This window comes from Rousettus aegyptiacus, unplaced genomic scaffold (assembly GCF_014176215.1).
Source record: "Rousettus aegyptiacus isolate mRouAeg1 unplaced genomic scaffold, mRouAeg1.p scaffold_m13_p_5, whole genome shotgun sequence".
Classification (NCBI taxonomy): Eukaryota; Metazoa; Chordata; class Mammalia; order Chiroptera; family Pteropodidae; genus Rousettus; species Rousettus aegyptiacus.
In genome coordinates this window covers 35,104,797-35,121,992 of record NW_023416308.1, presented here as the reverse complement: position 1 = coordinate 35,121,992, position 17,196 = coordinate 35,104,797, and the positions used below count along the sequence as shown (strand labels likewise).

General features: G+C 53.0%; 3 protein-coding genes across 3 annotated transcripts; 2 read left to right on the top strand and 1 right to left on the bottom strand.

Moving 5' to 3' along the window:
- The first annotated feature begins 4,339 nt into the window (after positions 1-4,339).
- Positions 4,340-9,080, top strand: LOC107507869 (membrane frizzled-related protein). The gene is made up of 13 exons (XM_016139193.2): positions 4,340-4,478; positions 4,603-4,705; positions 4,820-4,933; positions 5,053-5,214; positions 5,346-5,559; positions 5,975-6,105; positions 6,249-6,374; positions 6,577-6,653; positions 7,003-7,151; positions 7,645-7,775; positions 7,941-8,072; positions 8,642-8,769; positions 8,856-9,080. The coding sequence occupies exons 1-13, from the start codon at positions 4,425-4,427 to the stop codon at positions 9,078-9,080; spliced, it is 1,746 nt and encodes a 581-aa protein (XP_015994679.2). The 5' UTR covers positions 4,340-4,424.
- A 628-nt stretch (positions 9,081-9,708) lies between these two features.
- C1QTNF5 (C1q and TNF related 5) lies at positions 9,709-11,782 on the top strand. The gene is made up of 3 exons (XM_016139397.2): positions 9,709-9,945; positions 10,201-10,457; positions 10,900-11,782. Exons 2-3 carry the CDS (start codon positions 10,244-10,246, stop codon positions 11,415-11,417), a joined length of 732 nt encoding a protein of 243 aa, XP_015994883.1. The 5' UTR covers positions 9,709-9,945; positions 10,201-10,243; the 3' UTR covers positions 11,418-11,782.
- Positions 11,783-13,310: 1,528 nt separating this feature from the next.
- RNF26 (ring finger protein 26) lies at positions 13,311-16,094 on the bottom strand. Its single transcript, XM_016139396.2, has one exon. It carries the CDS (start codon positions 15,535-15,537, stop codon positions 14,236-14,238), a length of 1,302 nt encoding a protein of 433 aa, XP_015994882.1. The 5' UTR covers positions 15,538-16,094; the 3' UTR covers positions 13,311-14,235.
- Between the last annotated feature and the right edge of the window lie 1,102 nt (positions 16,095-17,196).

Sequence of the window (17,196 nt, the reverse complement as noted above, 5' to 3'; positions counted from 1 at the left end):
TGCATTCCAGCAGGCCTCCCTAGGGGAATACTCCCGTGCAACTGCTCTTGTGTAACCTTAAACAAGACCTTCCCACTTTCTGGGCCTTAGTGCCTCTGTGAATTAAAGAGATTGGACTAATGGACGTAGAACATCTTAGTTCAAGTGTTACTCTAAGCAAATTTTTCTCTAAATACATTCCTCAAGTCCTAAGTTAAGGGACTTATCTCTAGTTCCCTGGTTCCAGTTTATGAAGTTACTATATAGAAAAATATATATATTTTTTAGGTGACCGGTACTCAAAAAAATCATATTACGTTTTTTCCATAAAACTGTAGTGTTCAGACCATAGAGGTCACCATGTGCTCATTCTTATGTTGTGAGTAAGGACATGAGCCCTAAAGAAGGCTTGCTCAAGTCCACCCGCTCATCGCTCAGCTCATCAGTGGTAGGGACAGAATAAAACCCAGGTATCTTGACTTTCCACCCAGTTCTATTTCCATCTGAATACTCTGCTTTTTGGGTGAATAATTGACAGCATTTTGTAGGAATTCTTTTAACAAAGTTTCCAGTCCTGTGTCTATTAGGAACTGAGCTGAACAGCAATGTAACGAGAACTCCCTGACCCTATATGTTCACACCCACCCAATAGCAAAACCAGCATGATCTATCACACAGCTGGACCCTAGCAGGTCTGGGCTGGCCTCTCTGAGGGTCCCTATCCTTCATCACTCCATGGGCAGAAACAAGCACCTGTACAGGAGGCAGGAAGTAGCAGAAAGAGATTGGCATTTACAGTCCAGGCAAGTTAATCTCTCTCAGCCTCAGTTTCCTCCTCTGTAATTGGAGCATAACAATATCTTCTCAGAGTTGTGTCTTCACATTGTAGGTACTTAACAAATGTCCATTTCCCCCCACCACACTGCCATTTCCAGGGCTACCATCAACACCCCATTAAAATTCTCTTAGTGGGTAATTCTTAGCAAATGTTTAGTTCTCCTAGCCTCTCAGGATACTTCTTTCTTCTTCTTTCCTTTTCCAAAGCAACATATTTGACAAAGGTTTAGGAATGCAGTGTAAGGTGGGAGAGTCATGTCCTAATGCACACCTTTAATGCCAGCTGTAGGAGCAAGGAAAAGAAAGCATTCTAGCTCAGAAGACAAGCCTGGACAAGGATAGGGAGGATAGCTACAGCAGGTTCCAGGGACAAGAGAAAGGCTGGTGGGGCTGCAATAGGTTTGAGCTGGAGAACTAACAGGAGGGAAAGGTAGAGAGTCCTAGAATGTTCTAGCTAACCTCAAGCAGGCCTAACCCTTCCTGGTGGCAGAAGGACCACAGAGAGTGAAGGAGAGAGAAATGTGTACAGAGTTAGCATGGGGGACCTATAGGGATCCATGCTTGCACTAAAAGCAAGAGCCCAGTGAATCTTCCAGAAGGCTAGAGATCACTTGAGCAAGAACAGAGGTAACACTGTAACTTCCCCTTGCTTCTCAATTTTTACTCTATGGAACAGCGAGGAAAGGGAGGGCTGGAAAGATCCTGTCCAAGCAGGCAGGGGGAAGCAGGGAAACCCCCATCAGAAGGAAGAGATAAGAAGGCCAAGGCCCAGGGGCCTGTGGGGAGAAAGAAAAGAAGCTCAAGAGACAGCCAAAGACAGAGGAAAGCAACCTAGGGCTGCATGGCTGCAGGCCTGGAAGCTCCTCACATCTGGGCTCCAAAAACACCTCCTGTTGGTGTCCTGCCCACAGGCCTCTGGCCTCCAACTATTCTACAAGGTTTATAGAAAGAACATGGGAAATGGAAAGGAAAGGAAGGGAAAAAAGAGAGGGAAAAAAGACATGAAAAGTGGAAATCAGGAATCCAACAGACCCAGTTCTGACATCCAGCCCTGCTCCTTGCCTGCTGTATGACTTTGAGCCTCAATTACATCTGGAAAACGGGAACAAAAACACCTCCTTGACCTGGCCCCTCAGGGTTGTTATGAAGATCAAACAAGACCGTGAGCTGAGAGAATTGCATTCTCTCTCTTATTGTCATTTTACCTATGCCTCTCTCCCACCCTGACCCAATCCCACACAGGATGACTTATCTTCTTTTCCCCAAAACACTTTCATAAAGCAGGCAACTGCAAGGTGCCTATGCCAGCAGAACCACAGTGTAGTTGAGCATGACCATAGACAACAGCAAAGTCAGAAAGAAGGTTCCTTCTCTCCTGGCCTCCCCTTGCCTCCTTTCTACTGTCTTTCCACAAACAGGGACTGTTTTAAGATCCAGTTCTGACCAAGCCAGTCCCTACTTAAAACAGCTTACTACCCAGCCTTCTTAGGCCTACAGTGTTAAACCTCTCCTCTTTTCTGGAATTCCCTACCCAATCCCCAAGTTCTGCCTATGAAAATATTTTTCAATCCTCAAACTTTAGACTAACTGCCTACCCCTTCCAGGAAGTCCCTTTGCCTGCCCCCATCAGAGGTAGTCATTGCTGCTTGAGCTCTGGATCAAATGCTTACCCTTTTGATCTCTCACCCAATAAACTGTCTTCATGTTTGTCCTTTAAACCAGCAATTCTCAGGGAGCCCTTCTACACTCTTAAAGTGATTGAGAACTCCAAAGAACTTTTGTTTATATGGGTTATATCTATCAATATTTACCATATTAAAATTAGAACTAAAAGAAATTTAAATACTTATTAATTTTAAATAACAAATTTCAAAATAACAGTAAACCCTTTATATACTAAGGTAAATAACATTTTTACTTTTTTAAAAACTATGTTTTCCAAACCAAACAAAAATTAGTAAGAAGGGTAGCATTGTTTTTGCATTTTTGCAAATCTCATTAATATCTGGTTTAATAGAAGACAGCTGCAGGACTCCAGAAAGCCATGCAGAGCCTTGAGCCATGAAGGACTGCTCAGATACTTCCTTATGCATGCAATGTGTTTTGCTAGCACACAACATGAAGCCTCTGGAAAACTGCACTGTATACTCAGGAATGAAAGTGAAAATAACATTGGTGTTATTATAGACATACTTTTGACTTCACAAAACCTCTAATACAGTCCATATCCAATGTCCAAGAAAAGACTTGCCCTCTAGACAAAAGCAGCTCAAGGCCCTGCATTGGGTGAATGGAGCAGAACTTGGGGTAGGAGGATCTCATGAGTGTGAATGGATGCTTTAGGATCGCAGAATCTGTCTCCTTTGTTTCTTTACCCACTGGGTTCCCCACTTTGTTCCTCCTTTGTGCCTCAGCTCCAGTACTTCCAAAGTAGGGTGAAAGAGGGGTATCATAGAAAATGTGCACTTTGGATTTGCCTGATCCTGCATTCAACTCTTGTCTCTGTGTGACCTTGGAGAAGTTACTTAACCTCTCGGAGCCTTAGTGCCATCATTTGAAAAATGGTTACACTATCTCATAGAGTGACTAAAGGAGAGAACTGCATGTAAGACCTCTCACTCAGGACCCAATACATAACAGACATTCTACAAATGGCAGCCAGAAATATGCTGCCTCTTCACCTCCTGCCTTGCTTGACTCTCAGCCTGAGCTTGGCTAACACAAAAGAAATTAACCATCTCTTTCCTTTCTCGCTGAGGACAGCTGGGCCAGGCTGAGAATTTCCAAGAAAACTTCACTGATGGATAAAGAGGCATGAAGTAATCTTGTTTGCAGAGTATAGGTTTCCTATCCTGCAACAGCAGATGGCACCAACTGCCAGATTCCACAGCCAATCTGAGGGGCCCGTCCTGACCGATACTGTTCAAGGCCTTGGGCACCTTCTCCTTCTCCTCTGTCCTTTCTCCTGCAGGCTGAAGAACCCTAGGAAGAGGCAGCTAACCCCTCAAGCTAGTACTGACATACACACCGCAGTCTTCCTATAATGGCTTATCTTCTTTTGCTGGTCACACGGATGCTTTACCAAGGGCCTTGCACAGACCCAGGCTTCGCTAATGCCCCAGTCACCCTTAGGGACTCATGAGCCTTGAAGTTGTCAAACCCTTCCTTACACTCAACTTCTAAGGCTCCCTCATGCCTGCAAAGCAGCCACATTGTCCTTCTTCCCTCCTAGCACCCCTCAGGTGTTCACTCAATTCTCCCCTGGTTGCCACCCCCCCCCACCATCACCCCCCCCTCCACACACACACACACACAGTGCCTAGTTTCCCCTGCGGGATGTTCTCAGCCACTGCCTGTGCCTTTAAGGACTGCCGCCCTGTGCCAGGGTCTTGACCTCAGCATCCTCAGCTGAGTTGGATTAAGGGACCATTTCATGTCTTTGCAAATTCCTTCTGGTTGCTGTCCCTTCCCCCACACAGAGGCAGAGTAGTAGCCTGAACCAGTCTGCCAAGGGTGGCCTGCAAGTTGGTCCAGCCCATTCCCTCCGGTGGAGGACAGAGGCTTGGGCTGTCACAAGGACTCCAGAAAGCCATGCAGAGCCTTGAGCCATGAAGAACTGCTCAGATGTCATCCTGTGTGTGGAGGCGACAGAGCTGAGCAAGGTAAGGGTCACACAGAGCCACTCTCCCAAGACTCAGCTGCCTGCCTAGGGCTGACAGTGCCCAGTGGACACACTGCCAGCTAATGCTGCCACTCGCCCTCAGCCCTTAAGTTTCTCCCTTTCAGACTGAATTCTGCAACCCTACTTTCGAGCCTGAATTGGGGCGACCTTGCTCTCCACTGGCCTTTCAGGAAGATGCCAGCTGCAGCATCCAGGCTCCCTGGCGTGGTAACCATCTCAGGGGCTGACTGGGGGTAGGACTGAGAAGCCCAGGAGCTGAGGGCACTGTAAGGGATGACTGAGGGAAGTTGGCTCTCAAAATCCCACCCCACCTGCCCTCAGGTCGGCGTACCCGAGGGCTGCAGCCAGACTGCCATTTCTCCTGGCTGTGTGTCCTCCTGCTGGCCAGCCTTCTGCTCCTGCTGCTGGGGCTGCTGGTGGCTATCATCCTGGCCCGTAAGTATACAGGATCTCCTTGGGAGAAGGACTGTGAACAAGAATCCATGAGCTATACCAGCTGTCCCTCCAGGCATCCAGCTCCTCTGAACCCTACTCCTTCATCTTCCTGCCTCCAGAGTCGCAGGCTGCACCCCCTTCTGGGGCCTCCTATGATCCACTGCCTGCCCGAGGCCTCACTGCTGCTGGCACCACCTCTACCACCACTGTCACCACCTCTGAGGCAAGCGAAACCCCTAAAGGGCAGCCGGAGGCAGGCATGAACCCCACAACCCAATCCAGTGAGTACTAAGGGCAGACCTTCTTGAAGAAGGGCTCAAGATGGCAGGAGGGAGGGGGCCAGGAAGATGCACACTGGAAAAAAAGTGTCTCCCTCCTTTTGACCTATGAATTCTATACCCCATCTCTACAGGCTGTGGGAGCCTCCTTTCTGGACCACGGGGCTTCTTTAGCAGCCCCAATTACCCAGAACCTTACCCACCCAATGCCCACTGTGTGTGGCACATCCAGGTGGCCACAGACCATGCAATACAGCTCAAGATCGAAGCTCTCAACTTGGAGAGTGTGGCCTCCTGTCTTTTTGATCGTTTGGAAATCTCCCCTGAGCCTGAAGGCCCCCTCCTCAGGTGGGTCCCATTGTCCCCAGGAGGTCCCACTCCTGTCCCAAACCACTATCTGGAGGGCAGAGCCAGGGAGCTGCAGTGGGAAAGGCCTGACTGGGAGGAAATCGAGAGATTTGACCTCTGGGCCCAGCTCTGCTACCACCTTGCTGTATGACTTTGGAAAAGTCACTTCTCTCTGACCGTGGTTTCCAAAACTGTAAAATGGAGCCCCAACCTCCTTTCCCATGAATAAATGCTGCAAGGATGGATGTGCAGGTGCTAAGAAGGTCAGAGCTCCCTGGGAAATGAAAGGAGGCTTTTTGTCCACATTGTCACAGGTTCAGGGTTTAAGGAAGGAAGACAGTAGGGCCCAGGCAGGCTCTATTCTGGCTGGCCCTGTGTTCTGATCCTCCATCACCCCCAATCTGGCTTCTTACAGAGTGTGTGGGAGAGTGCCTCCCCCAACACTCAACACCAATGCCAGCCACCTCCAAGTGGCCTTTGTCTCTGACAGTAGTGTGGAAGGATTTGGTTTCCATGCCTGGTACCAAGCGGTGGCTCCTGGGCATGGTAAGTGTTTTCCAACCATGTCCCCAGCTACCTGTCAATGGTCCACTTCTCTCCCCTCTGGCCACTCCCAGCACTGTCAAAAGAGGTAGAGACTCTGACTTGTTTCTTAATCCAGATGTCCCCTGCTCCCCCTCCCCCACCAGGGAGCTGTGCCCATGATGAGTTCTCCTGTGACCAGCTCATCTGCCTGCTACCTGACTCAGTGTGTGATGGTTTTGCCAACTGTGCTGATGGCAGTGACGAGACCAACTGCAGTGCCCAGTTCTCAGGTATGGGCCCCACCAGCCCCGGGGGGTGAGGAGGGCTGTCTCCAGGCATCTGGCCCAGTTCCAAAACTGCCTGGTGATTCTTCTGGCTCAGAACTTGTTTCCCTATGGGCATGGCCAAAACTCTCCTCTGCAGTCACTGCCAGCCCTGTTGGGCAAGGGTACAGATCCTAGCCAACTCATGAGCCCATTCTCCTCTCTACAGGTTGTGGAGGGAACCTGACTGGACGCCAAGGCACTTTCTCTGCTCCTGGCTACCTGCAGGAGTATTTTCACCAACAGGTAAACCAGTACTCCATGGGGATGGCGGTGTGGCATCCGTGTGTTAGCGTGATTGGAAACAGCATGGTAGACACTGCCTTGTACTTGAGAAGGTCAGAGATCAAGCAAGCAGGAAGGAAACATTATTAAGTGCCTACTACATACCAAGATGTTCCCGTGCTTGGTGAACTGATCTGAGACCAGACAAGTTAAAATGCCCTTCCTGTATGAAAAAGTGCCTATGATGAGAGCTAGGTGGGCAGTGCCCACCCACTCCCTGCCTAGCCCGCAAAAGGGAGGAAGCCCTTCTGGTGCTCAGCCTGGATGCCCAGAAGGAACTATGAATGACACCATCTGTGCCCTCCCACAGCTTTGCACCTGGCATATCTCAGTGCCTGCTGGACATGGCATAGAACTACAGTTCCACAACTTCAGTCTGGAAGCTCAAGATGAGTGCAAGTTTGACTACGTGGAGGTGTATGAGACCAGCAACTCAGGGGCCCTCAGCCTCCTGGGCAGGTATCAGCAGAACCTGCTGATCAACTCCATCCTCCACAATCTGATAGTAATGGCTTCCTACAAATTAGCCCAACTTATTCCTTCACCTCAGTTACTTCAAGCCAGAGGTCTCTTCACTTCACCCTAAAGACTTGTCCTTTCTTACCACAAAGCCTTTGCTTCTTGTATCACTTTTCTCCAGGGCACCCTTTCCCAGTCCCTCTCTCTCCCAGTTCTCCCACCTGCAGATCCATTTTCACTTCCCTCAGGAGCACTACCTGATTTTTCCCATCTTGAAGTGTCTCGAGTTCAAGCAGTTTGTTTAATACTCTATCTACTGAATACATGTGTCTTCCTCACCAGACCCTAAGTTCCATGACACAGCGCCTGTGCCTCCCATTCCCCTCTGGCATTGCTCAGAGTGCCCAGCTCTGAGTGAGACCTGTGGAAGTCCTCGGTGCACCACAGCCAGCCAAGGGGCCCTACACCCAGAACTGTTCTCTGCTTTGGGCAGGTTTTGCGGAGCAGAACCGCCCCCTCGCCTCATCTCCTCATACCACCAACTGACTGTGCTCTTTAGGACAGATCATGGCATCAGCAGCAGGGGTTTCTCAGCCACCTACCAAGCCCTCAATGCCACAGAGAGTAGGTGCCCTTGGGCGAGTGGGTGTAGGCAGTAGAGGTGTCTCCAGAAAAACGAGGAAGGGCTCCAGACCCTAATCAGGGCCCTGTGAAAGCAGTGGAGGGAGGGAGTGGGGGTGGGGAGGACAGGCATGTCCCAGGGCACTGCCATCCCCCCTGTGCCTACAGACTCCTGTGGGCCCAGAGAGTCCTCCTGCCAGGATGGAGGGTGTAAGAATCTGCAGTGGATGTGTGACACATGGAGAGACTGCACAGATAGCAGTGATAACAAGTGCAGCAGGCCCTTGTTCCCACCCCCAGGTGAGAAGCCTGCCTCAGGGACCTGTGGGCAGGGCCTGGCAGGCCTGAGCAGGCTGGGTGCCCATTCACAACATATTTCATAATAGCTATCCCTACCCTCCCTGATGAGGGGGGTTCACTACCCCAATTGGTCAGAGTCCTGGTGGTGGCAATGGTACTTAGTGTCACTCCCAAGGTAAATGGGAATCTGGGAATGGATTGTTGAGCCTTCAAAAACCAGTCCAGCTTTGTCATACAGAGAGAGAGCGCTCCTCTTCACAGCCCACCTCAAAGATGAAGGTGAGATCAGAGGAGTTCCTTCTAGATGCTGAGTGATCTCTGCCAATGCTGGTGGCTCATGCTCCCTGAGATCCAAGAGGTGCCTGTACGATACCCAGGGCTGGTCAACAATGCTTGATGCAGGCTCTCGAGGATGATAGAATCTTCAACATGTATAAAGCATTTCTCCATTTTATCTCCTTTGATTCTCACAACAATCCCCTTCTGACCCATATATAGAGTTTGGTTGACTTGCCCCCAGTTACACAATGAGTGGTCCCCACAGTGACCCTCCCCTCCCACCCCTGCAGAGCTGGCCTGTGAGCCCATCCAAGTAGAGATGTGCAGCGGGCTGAGCTACAATACTACGGCCTTTCCCAACATCTGGGTGGGCATGGCCACCCAGGAGGAGGTGGTGGAGATCCTCAGAAGTTACAAGGTGCTCTAAGCAGAGATAAGGAGGGACTGCCAGGAAGGGGAGGGCACCTGAAGAGCAGGTGCCTGAGGGCTGATCTCCTTCCACAGAGCCTGACAAGTCTGCCCTGCTACCAGAACTTCCGGAGGCTTCTCTGCGGGCTGCTGGTGCCTCACTGCACCCCACTAGGCAGTGTCCTTCCCCCTTGTCGCTCTGTCTGCCAGGACGCAGAGTATCAGTGCCAGTCGGGCCTGGCACTACTAGGCACCCCTTGGCCCTTCAATTGCAACAGGCTGCCTGAGGCACTAGGCCTGGAAGCTTGTGCCCAGCCCTGACTCTGAAGTGGGCCCCTGCCTTCTCCCTGTGCATCCTCCCTTGCTAATCAGGGCAGGCAGGGGGACAAAATAAGGGGGACCAGCATGGGATTCTGCCCATCCTCTCTAGCGCCTTCCAGGGAAGAGAGGAGAAGTCCTCAGTTGAGCTAATGAGACCCTCCCACTCTCCCAGCTCATTCCCTGTTCCTTTACTGGCCCCAGCAGCTGGCCTGTCTCCTCACCTGTGCCATGGACAATCTAGACTGCTTCCCACCCAAGCCTCTGACACCCATGTCCTATCTTCTGTCTTCCCCATCTCGATCTGCATTTCTACGTTCTTCATTACCCACTTTCTGACTTTTTCATTTATTCAATAAAGACTTTTGAGTACCTAGAAACGTGGCAGGCCCGGTTCTAAGTCCTGGGGGTCCATCTGCCTCCAACCTCAGTTCTCAACTTATATTTCTCCTGGACTGGAGTCTTGTCCTTGGTCTCTGTCGCTGCGCGTGCTCTCCTTGCAGCTCCCTGGAGCAGTTGGTGCCCCGAGTGTCGTCTCATGGTTCTGCCTCTTTGTGGGGCTCAAGTCTCTCTCCCCATCCTTCCTCTCCCAAAGTTTGGCTGGCCGCCGGGCGACTCCACGAGTTATTTCCCTATTTCCCGGCCCGGAGTTCTTGGCCCCTGAACAACTGGTTTCCTCTTGAAGTCTGGGAGGAGCAGAGCGGAGCCGGCAGAGAACGAACCAGGGCCAAGGGGACCGCGAGGGAAGGGGGTGCCAGGCTGGAGAGCAGCGCAGGGAAGGGAGGAGGGGTCAACTGGAGGGTCCACAACAGCAAGCGCCCCGAAGGAGGTCAAAGAAAGTGCAAGCGGCCGCGGGAGCCAGGAGGGGGTGAGTCTGGTGGAGGAGGAATGGGGATGGGGGAGGGGACTGTGGGAAAAACTGGGCGCGGGCCGGGCTGGAAGGGGAGGGGAGAGGCCGGCCTTCCCTTCGCTCTCCGTTTTGCTGTCAGGGTTCTCGGGTCTAGGGGAGCCCCAACTCCAGGGGCATGGCAGTGGGTTGGGGACCAACTCGGCTGCGCTGGGGTGGAGGACGAGACAGGTCCCGGGATTCTCGAACCCGACTCCTGCCCTGCCTGGCCCACAGACTACGAGAGGACCCCGGCGTTCCAGCTCCCCGTGCCAGCGCAATGAGGCCGCTCCTCGTCCTGTTGCTCCTGGGCCTGGCGGCCGGCTCGCCCCCCCTGGACGACAACAAGATCCCCAGCCTATGCCCGGGGCACCCCGGCCTTCCAGGCACTCCAGGCCATCATGGCAGCCAGGGCCTGCCTGGCCGCGACGGCCGTGACGGCCGCGATGGCGTGCCCGGGGCTCCCGGAGAAAAAGGCGAGGGCGGGAGGCCGGGTAAGAAGGCCACAGGGACGTCGGAACTGGCCCCTGTGCCAGCTCCGCGGGGCCCGAGGGCCGGTGGCTTGGGATTCCCGCCAGGGGGCGCCGCTCCCGTCTCGCCCATCCCCGCTCTGCCCCGGGAGGGGACAGGAGTGACTCAGCCGGCGGGGCCAGAACTCCTGGGGCCTTTTTTTACTAGCCCTGCAGGACGCCGGGGACGAGGGGCGGGGGCGGGGACGAGGGGCGGGGGCGTGGGGCGGGGGCGGGGGCGTGGGGCGGGGGCGGGGGCGGGGGCGGGGTGGGGGGAGGCCTGGTACACAGGGAAGCACTAGCCGGGGAGGTGACGACTAGGGGAGTTAGAGAGGATGGAGAGGCTTCTTAGTGTTGCTTTCCACGCACCCCGCTACGGGCGGACCAACTGCTACACTCACCTGAACCGCTCGCCTTACCTCCGCAGGACTACCGGGACCCCGTGGGGAGCCCGGGCCGCGAGGAGAAGCGGGCCCCGTAGGGGCGACCGGGCCTGCGGGGGAGTGCTCGGTGCCTCCACGCTCCGCCTTCAGTGCCAAGCGCTCGGAGAGCCGGGTGCCTCCACCATCGGACGCGCCCCTACCCTTCGACCGGGTTCTCGTGAACGAGCAGGGTCATTATGACGCCGCCACTGGCAAGTTTACCTGCCAGGTGCCCGGGGTCTACTACTTTGCGGTCCACGCCACTGTCTATCGGGCTAGCCTGCAGTTCGATCTGGTCAAGAATGGCGAGTCCATCGCCTCTTTCTTCCAGTTTTTTGGGGGGTGGCCCAAGCCAGCCTCGCTCTCCGGGGGCGCTATGGTGAGGCTAGAGCCCGAGGACCAGGTATGGGTGCAGGTGGGTGTGGGTGATTACATTGGCATCTATGCCAGCATTAAGACGGACAGCACCTTCTCTGGATTTCTGGTATATTCTGACTGGCACAGCTCTCCTGTCTTCGCTTGACGCCCACTGGAAAGTGAGCTCACTCCCTCTCCCTTGAAGGAGAGGAGGGTGTGACACTGATAGCCACATCATCCAGGAAGGCTGGCCCCCTGGAATGTTGTAAATGATTAGTGGCCTGTCCGTCCTGCTGCTGGCAGGGATAGGGACAGAGGCTGTCTGAGATCAGGGCTGGCAGCATGGGGCACTGGCTGGATTTCTGCCCAAGACCAAAGGAGCGTGCTGTGCTGGCAGCTGTGAGTCATCTGACCCAGGACCCCAAGTTGGGGTGCTCTTCCTGGTTGTTTCTCTAGGTCCTACCTTTTTCCTCCTGCTTCTGTCCTTTTTTTTTTTTTTTAATTTTTTTTTAAGATCATTCAATAAATCGTTAAAACCCTCTTATTGGCTCAGCCTTTCTTAAGTGGTGGGGATGCCCTGATTCTGAGGGTGGGGGGAAGATAGAGGAGAGTGAAGAGAGGACTCTTGAGCTGGAGGAGCTAAGGGACATCATACAGGAAGCAGGCTCAGGAGAATGAGAGGTTGCTCCACAGAGCTAACCCTCAGTCGTGTAGGTTGTGAATAGGAGTGCCTGAGGAGGGTGCCCTCCTGATGTGGGGCTCTGGCTACCTTTTTCTAACTCAAAGATGTCATACAAACTAGGTAGGGACTACCTTTACCACACATACCCCTTCCCTGATCAACAAAAAGGGGCCAGGAGTTTTCATTCATTACCACCTGGGTTCCCGGAGATAAGTCGTTCCTCAGGTGACCACAAGAGGGCGCCCCAGCCCCAGAATGCAGCAATGATGCTGCGTGGCTTCCGCTCTTGACTAGATGATTAGGGGGAAGAAAGAGTTATCAAGGTTTGCCAATAAAATTCCGGATGGGGGTGGAAAAAAAGAAGATTCTCTGCTTTCAGCTCTTCTCTCCTAAAATGTTTATCCTCACATTAAACAGAGATTTTTAGGAGCCAAGGCTCCCGTTGCTCAGCTCCCTCTCCAGAATTGGGGGAAGGGAAGAAAAAGCCCTCCCTCAGGCCTCCCAACTCCAAGGAGGATGTGGGAACTTGGGAACTCTCCCCCAGTATACTGAGCATAGCTTGGGTGGGCTGCGCCACCAAACCTGTGAATAGCCACAAAGCTACTTCAAGGATCCCCTCCTTCAAGAGTCCTGTCCCGCACCCCCAATCCACTAACAAACCATGGCTGATGCCAGGCCACGTTAGCTTGGCCTCTCCATCCAAGAAAAAGTACAGAGGCCTCTCAGTTCCCTCCTGGCCTACCCCTTTTCCTTCTCCCTTGCCCCTTACAGAAAGCTGTCCCTGGCATTATACTCCTAGATTTAACATACAATTATAGGGGAGTGTCCCCCCACAACCTTGCTGGCCATGAGGGTAGATATGACCAATGGGGACTGAATTGGAGTAAGTAAGCTAGAGACAGGCCTCAGGAATACTGAGCTCCACCAGGGAGTCCCAGAGCCATACTCTAACCCACCACAACACCACTCTATGCCAAGAGACAAGCACCAGCTCCTCCAGGGATCAGAGTTGACTGGGCTCCAGACAGCAGGAACCTCAAGTTCCCTCCTAGGAACAGTGACACTTGAGAAAAAGCTAAGAAGGCTGACTCGAGGGATGAGAAAGTTCACATTCCTCTCTACTAGGGCTTAATTTTGGCAAAAATAGAAAAGATAGGGAGGACTTTCCAAAAGTCATGTGTGTGAGGCCACAAATTGGAGGGGATGAAAGCTAATTTAGCCACACCTAGCATGGGCTCCCTGCCAAGGCACAGTAATCCCACCCTATCTTCTTTCTTGCCCCACAGACCACACTTGTGACTCCGGGACTGAAGGACCCTGCCATAATGTCAGTTACCCTGACCAACTGCTCACCCTTGCAAGGATGTACACAGAGTCTGTCAGAGCTGTCAACAGAACTTTATTCATTGGAAACTGGGCCAGACAGACCCCTCAGGGAACTGCATGCTCCTAGGCCCTGGCCCCTACTGTTTGGACCCTAGTGAAATGTGTACAGTCTACCCTCCCCAATGCCGGGGAGAAACAAACAGAATGGGAATGCCATTTTTCTCTATGATGTGGGGAATGAAAAGAATATGAGTAGAAATCTAGTTATCTCCCCTGAGGCTCCTAGTAGAGCTGGGGTGCCAGAGGGTACATGGTCCCAAAGCCAAGTGCAGACACCACCCACCCCTCAAAGGTAAACTCTTGATTCCAGCTGTTGGATCAGGTTGGAAAGGAGCCTGATAATATCACGACAGGTAGACGTGGTAGCTTTAAGGGCGCCTGAGAGATACTACCCCCAAAACCTACCAGGCACAGAAGCTCTGGCTGAAAGCAAAGGTTCAAAATCATTCCAAGGCCCAAGGTGCCAAAATACCCAAATGACACTGATGTGTTGTGGCTGCAGAAGCCGGAGAGCCAGTGGGGAGTGGGAAAGGAAAGGACTTGCAAATCCTTAACAGAAAAACCAGAAGCACAGATAAGGAGCCCCAAAGGTGGCGTCTGGATGGGCTCTAGCAAGCTGGAGGTGAGTCCACAGCAAACAGTCCCAGGGTCTTGCATAGTGACACACTCACCACCCTCAGCATTGCAGAGACCCACTGGGTAAAGAGAAGCTGTTATCCTGTCCCCACCCAGGTCACAGTCTTCCAGGATATCCCATTGCAATGTCCTGGATGTATGGCTTGGAGGCTTGGCGTGACAGCCATGGATGCAGGAGGGGATTCACACCAGGATTTCGGAGATCAGGTGTGTTAATGTTGTCCTAGCACAGGGGGCAGCGTAAAGCATGGAGCTAGAGAGGTGGGCAGGCAGGGAGTTTTCAGAGGTAGACATTGAGGGTCTGCAGAATGCCCCGACGGCAGAGTGGGCAGTTGCGGTGGTAGATGGGATGGCGCATTAGGATTTCAGTGCAGGCCTGGCACAGGCACAGGTGCCGACAGGGCAGAAGCAGCACCGTCTTACTCTGGTCCTGGCAAATGACGCACTTCTTCCGCTCCTCTTGCTCCTTCAGCAACTTCCACGGGTCTTGCCCAGCTATAGGCTCCTCCTCATTGAGCCTCTCCCGGCCCCGGGAAGCTGTCACTCTGGCCATCCTGATTTCTTCTTCCTCTGCCTCTGATCTGGGCCCTGCTTCAGGAAGAGTGTCCTGTTGCCAGGTCCTGGCTGAGGATACCCTTCTAGGGCCACCCTGAGAGGCCCCAGGGGCCCCTCCCCGGTTTGGCCAACTTGCCAGCTGCAGGCTGCGGCTCCAGACTCGGCGCCAGGCCTCCAAACCCAGTGCTAGGTGAGATAGCCGCACAACATCCTCTCGGAGCTGGTGGTAGGATGGCCGGGCATGGAGCTGACTGAGTGCCCGAGTGGCCAATCTCATGGTGAGGTCAGGGTGCAAAACAGTCACCGTCACTGCCAGCACGCAAGCCAGCAGCACCAGGCCAGTGAGATTGACGAGCACAAAGCTGGCCAGAAGGCGGGCAGCTGAGGCCAGGAGTTCCAGTGCTAGTTGGCAGGGGGTCCAGAGGAGGATGGCCATGGCCACAGCACTACTGGAAATGTGAGCTAGGAAGGCAGCCATAACATCTGTCATCCTCCACAGTGGCCCCATCACTGCATCCCAAAGGGCCAGCACCAGGGAGAAGAGATTCTGAGTGCCAATGAGGCAGATGTTGACCAGGCTGTTGATCACGTAGGCCACCAGGCTCATAGCAATGGCACAGATGTCACAGGCCTGGCGTAGCAAAGCATGGCCATTGGAGACCACATTCAGGACACCTCGGTGCAGTATATCCCGGCTCCTCAGTGCCCCATGAGAGGCTAGGTGCCCCAGGAGCTTCAGGCTCTCTAGGCCAGAGCAACAACTGTACAGCAGGGTACACAAGGCCTGCAGCCCGCCAAAGGTGAACCGGACCAAGGCTTCAACGAAGGCCAGAAGTGAAAGCAGGACTCCACGGCCCAAGTGCAGAAGACTAGTCAGTACCGTGTGTGGCAGGTTGTAGATGAAGGCCAGGAGCCAGGCCAGGGAAGCCAGGAGAGAGGACACCAGCAGGAAGTTGAGGTCCAACACCAAGGTCAGCACGTCCAGCACCAGGCCCACACCATTCACCACCAGGTACACAGCCTCCATGATAGGGCTATAGAGGAAGTCTGGCTCCTGGTTGAGAGGGGTGTCAAGATTGCCAATATTTGGGGGATAGATGGGGGTTATTTTGAGAGGGGCATGAGCAGCCTCCAATCCAGGGAAAGAATAAAAAACCTGAGAAAGAAGTAGGTTAGAGGCAAGTGGCGGCTCAGTGGAAGGAACGGGGGCCAGGTGCTGGTCCAGTAGTCCCGGTTTTGAAGGCGGGCTGTTTGGGAGAGAAGAAGCCAAACATCTCTAAAGTGGAGGTGAGCCCGAGCTGGAGGAGAGACTCCAGCTTTGGGGGCCTGGTGGTGGTGTACCACGCCAGGCAATGAGTCAGACGGGAACGGATGGGATTGGACAGGGCCGGGGCCGGGTGGGGGCGCCGTAGGCTGGGCGCGGCTCGCGGTCCAGCTACGCAGGTGCCCCTGTCCCCGCCCGGCCCCCGTCCTCTGGGCTCGCGGGGCTCGGCGCCCAAGGGGGAAGTGGAAAGGGAGTCAACCTCAGCAAGCCCCAGGTCCGGCCTCCACTCCGCTGGGCGCCGCCATCTTGTGTGTGAAAGGGTGGGGGCAGAGGAGTGACAAGGAGGGAGGGACGACGAACACCGGCCAATCGGCGAGGGCCAACTGCAAGAACCCTCGAACATTCATTGGTTTGTTTAAAAGGCGCCCAACCTTATTTACTTTCCAAAGAGGGGGCGGAGATAGCGAAATCTCCGCCCTTTTGAGGAGGTTATTGGTGAGCTGACAGACAGAGGCGGAATATGGCCTCCTAGACCCGCCCCCGGAAAGAGCAGGACTTTGGCCTAAAGATGGGTGATGTTCTTTCTCTTGGCTTCCAGGAGTGATCTTTTTAGATGCAGATTGGCGATCGCTGTCTTTGAGCTGGGATTGCTCCGTCTCTGCATGCTTCTCAAACTCTCCGCTTCGTCCTCCTCTATCCATTAATTTATTCTCTCATTTATTGAGTTCGTACAAATGTACTGGGGAGACAAAAAACAATGTTTAAGACGGGGTCCGCTATCAAGCATTTCACAAGGGGAAACATTGTTACAGGGGATTCCCAAGGTACTATTCCAAACTGTTTCCTCAAGCTCCATCAGGTTTTCTCGGTATCCTCAGATGTTGAGAAAAGGCCACAGACAGGAAATAGCTCGCTCTCCTACCGCAGTCCCTATTAATTTACCTGATCACTAGTTATGTATCTATGGCCTCGGTGCCTCAAGAAATTGTCCTCTTCTTTCATATTCAAATAATATTTAAAATGTATTTGAGACCCATTCCCAAATACATTGCGAAGCTTGGTAATCTCTACTACCGCGAAGGATACTTGGAGACTTAACCTTCCCCTGGTCACCAATGCTTTGATTTCCTGCTTGAATGAATTCATATCCACTCTGGCCTGGACTCCTAAAAGTATCTGTCCCCCTTCACCCCTCTCTGAACACTGCCTAAATCCTTCATTCCCTAAAGCGCCACTGATACAAAGCCGAGGTGACAAGTGAAACATTTTGATAAGTGAAAAATTCTGAGATGTTCTAAATTAAATGACAGCGTGGTGAGTGAGAGAGAGACAGGAATTATTAACCAGTTAATAGCTGTGGGCCAATCAACAAAAGAGTGATCACATTCCTGAATGTATGTTGGAGCTTTGAATCAACTTCCA

What these genes read in the sequence shown, in the direction of transcription:
- LOC107507869 (XM_016139193.2), top strand. Translation starts at nt 4,425, where the DNA reads ATGAAGAACTGCTCAGATGTCATCCTGTGTGTGGAGGCGACAGAGCTG. An exon ending in AGGAGTATTTTCACCAACAG is followed by an intron (nt 6,654 to 7,002) that starts GTAAACCAGTAC and finishes GCCCTCCCACAG; the next exon opens with CTTTGCACCTGGCATATCTC. An exon ending in GCCCTTGTTCCCACCCCCAG is followed by an intron (nt 8,073 to 8,641) that starts GTGAGAAGCCTG and finishes CCACCCCTGCAG; the next exon opens with AGCTGGCCTGTGAGCCCATC.
- RNF26 (XM_016139396.2), bottom strand. Translation starts at nt 15,537, where the DNA reads ATGGAGGCTGTGTACCTGGTGGTGAATGGTGTGGGCCTGGTGCTGGAC.
- C1QTNF5 (XM_016139397.2), top strand. Translation starts at nt 10,244, where the DNA reads ATGAGGCCGCTCCTCGTCCTGTTGCTCCTGGGCCTGGCGGCCGGCTCG. An exon ending in AGGCGAGGGCGGGAGGCCGG is followed by an intron (nt 10,458 to 10,899) that starts GTAAGAAGGCCA and finishes TTACCTCCGCAG; the next exon opens with GACTACCGGGACCCCGTGGG.